Here is a 5516-nt window from a genome sequence, read left to right on the forward strand (position 1 = left end):
AAAATTTAGAGTCTCAGAAACTTTCTTCTTGACCTCACTAAACAAAAAAATCCATTCAAGACCACATTTTGATCACATTATCCCAGCTTCCGGTTATCATTCTGGAAGTTTCATGTGGATGCCATAATGTTGCAATAACACAATCATCGTGTGCTTTCCATCGCGCTACTATTTTATGATTTCGCCAATCCCAAATGAATACTTTACCATCCGCGTCACCAGATGTTAGAAAGCTGAAAATAACACTTCACCTTTAACTTAATGCAGCGAAAAAGTTTAAATTCCCAAAGTTGTGAGGTCTGCGTCTGAAAAGTATGGAGTTTCTACAGCTATCACCAAACTGTGACATAACAATAATAGCGAACTTGTTTTTCCAAAAAGAATTGAGCATCCTTTATAAAGTATAAAATTCGTAGCTGGGATTTCAAATTTCAAAAGCATGTTGAATCCAGAAACAAAACCAAAAATAAACGAATAAGGATGTCATTTATGGTTAAATAATTGTTTCTAGAGAAGAGAATAAAGCTGCATGTTGTTAACTGGAGTATTTCAAAAATCATACGGAACTCTTTGAATTTCAAATAAAAATTTTACACTTTCGTAAAAACAAGCACTTCATTCCAGATTACATTTTGATTGACATTCCAAACCAGATATCAAGCAAAAATAACTATGTACTAAATTTTCAAAACCTCATATCCGGTGCGAAATCCACTGAACAAGCATAACCAGCAACATTATGTCCTTTGAATGCCTTCTTTTTAGCAAACCGTAATTTGTCATCAATTAATTGAAATAGCACGATACGATTATCCATCGATTGACCAACTATCCATTTCTCTAAAATGATTTAAACAACTATTATTTCAAATCATTGGGTACTTTTCTTTAAAAAGTAATGAAGCGATACCATCATTAAATTTGAAAAATTTAAAATTTCGAAGGATTCGCTAACCTGTTGGAGACTTCGTCATCGTTGGTATCGAATGTAAACCGGCATTCTGAATAAGTTTTGTATCGACAGGGATTTCCCTAGGGAAATAATAATTATATCAATATATGCTGTGAATTGTACCAATGCGTGTTTATCAATTCAGTGTTTTACTGGAGATGGAATGGGAAGAAATATCACCTTAGTCTGTACTGTGACAAATCTTTCTCCAAATGAAGGGTGACGAAATCACTGCTTCTCGAAAGCTTTGGGAAGCACCAGTACAAATAATAAATCTAATGGCTTTGAACGAGCAACTAGTTAAAAATAGAACATAAAGGGCTGTTGATAATACTAACCATTCCCATATTCGAATTGACTTATCGTCAGAAGTCGAACAGAATCTTCGATTCTTATCAAAAAATGTGATTGAATTGACAATGCCTAAATGACGATCATATTCCTGAAATATAAAGTGATTTGGTATTAGAACTTATAATTTAAAAATGCGTGGTTTATAACTGATTAAACCACAGGAAGGAGAATAAACAAGAAAAGTTTACCTGAACAATTTCACCTGTTCGAGTATCCCACTGCAGGATTTTCTTATTTTGCATGCCTGATAAAAACATATTTTGCTTGTCTTCATCAGGATTGAATTTCACGCAAAATGGTATGTGACCAGTGTGGAATCGCTGTTTAACTTGGCCTGTAACATCGTAACATCAATTGACTACACCGTTGAAAATCCAGAAAAGTTTACAAAACATAACATCAAAATCCCAAAGAAATAAAGCTAAAAAAACCCTAGATACCACCAAAATTTCTGCAATAAACGAATTTCTAGAAACACACTGCTGAAGAGTAATGAAGAACAAAATAACCTGTCTCAGTATCCCATAATTTTATGTACCTATCGAAAGATGCTGAAAGGAATTCGGTACCATCACTGTTAAAGGTAGCATCTTTAACCGACATTTTGTGCCCTGAATATGTTCTTACTACACTTCGCTTTCCATACACTTCCCATAATTTAATCTGAAATAAGATCATCGAAATTTTCTGATAATAAAAAAACTTCAATTCTAATATTCTCCTAACGTTGTCATTACAAACAAAAAAAAAAAAAAAAACTGTAATTTCAATAGCAGATACTATAAACTTCAATACAAGCGACTGTCCCAGATGCAAGATGTCATAATTCAAAAACTGACGAAATGCGATATGACTAAAACATGAACAGTCAGTCACAAACCGATATTATCCTACATATATATATATATATATATATCCATGTCAAAGGAGGAGCAGGAAAGATCAAATAGATAGATGTAACAAGAACTAATGAGGAAGTGAAGAGTATTATTTTATTAACAAACCTTACTATCCATAGCAGCACTGAGGAACAAATGTGCACTTTTAGGGAACCATCGTAAGCAATTGATGCCCTTGTTATGCCCACGATAAGTGTGAATGTGTTTTTTAGGTATGAAACAACGCTCCGGTACATGATCCTCACGTAAATTTACACCAATATACTGTGGGGCATGTATAAATGAACGCCCCATATAATCCTCTGCTTCTTTCACTGAAATGAACGGCTTGAAATAAGACTTGATAAAATCGATTTCAAACTCCAAACATAATTTTCTTCAAATATAAACCTGCAGTTAGAGGCAATGATAAGCAAAAGGTTAGGTTATTATAGAAGGTTAGGTCTTTGCAAAATGAGATCAAACCTATGCAGACGTGTGTTTTTAAATACAAAACAACTTCCTAATATGCTACCTTCATATCAAAAGAAAACCATACAATGTAATGTAGAAGATTCATCCGCAATAGTTTCTTGCTGCTGTGCTGCTTTACGTCCCGCACGACTATTTTTTTGACGTTTCTTCACGATTTCTTCCAACTCCTTCGCCAATTCCGAATCCGGCCTTGAAACTTCCACTTCATCCACAAATCTTGCCCACGGCCCTAGAATTTATTTCGCTTCAATACAGAGCAGGTTAAACAAAAATCTTAAGCCAATGAAATAAAGATCAACTATTTTATTGGATTAAAAATAGAACCATTTCAAATATTAAAAGACAATTCACAAAAATTTAACACAGCAGTACCAGTATATCCTTCTACATCACTGGGGTCCATATTTCGTTTCCTCCTACGTTTTTGTCCACCTGTTTTTTGACCTTCAAAAAGACCCGCACCTTGTGTTTCTTGAGCCTAAAATAGAAAAGTGGTAAATGAAACTAGCGAGAAAGAAATATGAAAATTACTGAAATTCTCGACAACAGTACCTACAACAGTAGTACTGTACCTACAACAAATTTTAGTACCTACAACAAATTTTCGGTCACTTCACAGTACCTTTTTTGTATCACCGATAAACCGATCAGACTGTTCAGCAGATGGATCACGAGCAAATCCTAACGTATCGAAGGATCTAATCTGTTGTTCAAATTGGAAATTATTCACATGAGCTGATTCCACGAAACCAGTTAACATATTTTTTGGCGCTCTCTGATTGGCTGATTTGAAAGGATTTGATGGTCCAGCCTGGGAATACATCAAGAGTGAAAGAAATACAATAAAAACTTGATTTCGAATGAAATAGCAGCCTGTTGAGGTATTCTGAAAGCTAAAGTTGAAAATCACTACCATCTAAGCCAGAATTCTCAGGACTAATGAAAAGTGATCATTCCAATACTAATTACACGTACTTGGGAAAGTTCATGTATACATTCCTTAGCTTCTAATTACGCCTGTGACTTAAATATAAAAGAATCCCAAGAGAGGATATGTAAACAATATGTTGCCCTTTTCTTTTTTTCTTCCGTCATCTCATGATCTTAACTGATAATTTTTAACAGACCATTTACTCATGCGAAAAAATCGCAAGAAATTTCGATAATAAGCTAATTCCTAATCTTCCACGGAAAAAAAGTTATAACAACTGGTCAGAAAGTTTGCATTTCTAAATGTAAATGGATCAATTACTATTTTGATTTCAGTTCCAACTTGAATTGCTATTACTCCAATTACTAAACTAAATTTTCAATGGTGTGTTAAATTAACTTGAGCTTTTTCCAGTAAATCTGAAATAGAAAATATACCATCGGTTGGAAAAGTTCTTCATACTTCGGATTATAACAAAGTTCTTTGGTTTGTGGATCAATACAACGTACACCACCGACATCCATTTTTGTACCAACAAGTGGTGCAAGTTCACCAGCAAGAGCAAGTGACTGGCAATTTTTTAGAGTTATTTGTTTGTAATGTTTCAACTCGCTATCATCATCCGATGAAGCGCCATCACTGCTAGCCGCGTAAGTTTGAAGTAATTCCATTCTAAAGTCGCAATTAGTATTATCACAGATTGACATGCATGCTCGCACAACCTATACGAAACTTGACACATGACGCAGCACCATGTTAGCGTCAAATCTGATTAAAGAAAAAAAAAACAATAAATGGACCCGGTGCAATATTTCGATAATTTTTATGGTATCAGTGATGTGAAACCGGAAGATTTTTTATTGTCTAATTACTTGCAACATCATTTGCCAGTCGCCTTTTCCAACAAATACGTTATATAAAACTGAAAATTATTGGTGTCATTTTTGCATGATGATGTTGAAAGTAACTAGACAGTGCATTCTCATAATGGCATCCGGTTCTTTTTATCCGGATAATATCAAAAGTGAATAATGTTTACTAGCAATCTAACGAACGTACGGGAACTAAGATGTTGTATAATAAAGCAAAATTGGCAATCACGTAGCTTTAATGAATTTTCTGATTCCAAAGACATAAAACTCAGATGATTCCAGAAATAAGAAGCTCAAAACATCTGAAACCAAAATGGAATGATTCCAGCTAGAGCTACCATGTTTTCAGAAAATTTTTATAGAACAAAATAATACAATACATATGACTTGTACAATTGAACGGATGAACATCCCAGTCCCCGGAATTCCGGAAAATACTATTATACATCAATCTAGGAGAACTAGGATTTTTGGCAGGCTGCCGAAACGGTTCATTAGAACGTTAGCAGCACAATATCAGGGTAAATTGGGATCTTTGGATGAGTTGTCCTTGAGTTGCGTAGCTACAATATACCGCGAAGCCCGGGTACGACCTCAAATGTCTCGGTCGAAATTAGCGTATAAACGTTGGGATCCAGGTTAAATATCCGGTTGATACCGGAGTCCAGGATATTCCTAAACATTCTACACATTCCACTGTTGATTTACCTGTACCTACAAATGCCTTTAAAGAATGGCCAACAAGTTCTTCTAGGATTTCAAAATCTTTGAACGGGTATGACTGTTGTATCGGAAAGGGATTTTGAGTTCGATTGTTTCGTCCTGTAACAGAGAGAGAAAGAAAGCTAGTTTTATTTATCTCCTTTTGTATTTACGCAAATGGTGACATGTTTAGATGCATTTTACCCCTAAATAATAGATTATTAGTTTTCGCGAACTTTTTTCAGCAATTTTAATGGGAAATTCTGGCAGTACAAATATTCCTGGTGGTGGTACCGAAGGTTATCACGTATTGCGAGTTAGTTTAGCTTTCC

General features: G+C 34.7%; 2 protein-coding genes across 2 annotated transcripts in view; one reads left to right on the forward strand and one right to left on the reverse strand.

Annotated features, from left to right (window-relative positions):
* The window catches only part of LOAG_18268 (pre-mRNA-processing factor 17), a 4796-nt gene extending 509 nt beyond the window's left edge, over positions 1–4287 (reverse strand). The window contains exons 1-10 of the mRNA XM_020450931.1: positions 4048–4287; positions 3302–3490; positions 3052–3157; positions 2744–2908; positions 2311–2519; positions 1816–1969; positions 1495–1640; positions 1291–1394; positions 956–1032; positions 693–840 (exon numbers count right to left, since the gene is read on the reverse strand). Coding sequence (XP_020305335.1) covers positions 693–840; positions 956–1032; positions 1291–1394; positions 1495–1640; positions 1816–1969; positions 2311–2519; positions 2744–2908; positions 3052–3157; positions 3302–3490; positions 4048–4281 — 1532 coding nt within the window. The 5' untranslated portion in view covers positions 4282–4287. The remainder of the gene's footprint in view (positions 1–692; positions 841–955; positions 1033–1290; positions 1395–1494; positions 1641–1815; positions 1970–2310; positions 2520–2743; positions 2909–3051; positions 3158–3301; positions 3491–4047) is intronic.
* A 577-nt stretch (positions 4288–4864) lies between these two features.
* The window catches only part of LOAG_18269 (hypothetical protein), a gene marked incomplete at its 5' end in the record, with an annotated part of 6889 nt that continues 6237 nt past the window's right edge, over positions 4865–5516 (forward strand). The window contains 2 exons of the mRNA XM_020450932.1: positions 4865–5120; positions 5430–5500. Of these exons, the coding sequence (XP_020305336.1) occupies positions 4865–5120; positions 5430–5500 (327 nt within the window). The remainder of the gene's footprint in view (positions 5121–5429; positions 5501–5516) is intronic.

This window comes from Loa loa (genome assembly GCF_000183805.2).
Source record: "Loa loa unplaced genomic scaffold supercont3.243, whole genome shotgun sequence".
Classification (NCBI taxonomy): Eukaryota; Metazoa; Nematoda; class Chromadorea; order Rhabditida; family Onchocercidae; genus Loa; species Loa loa.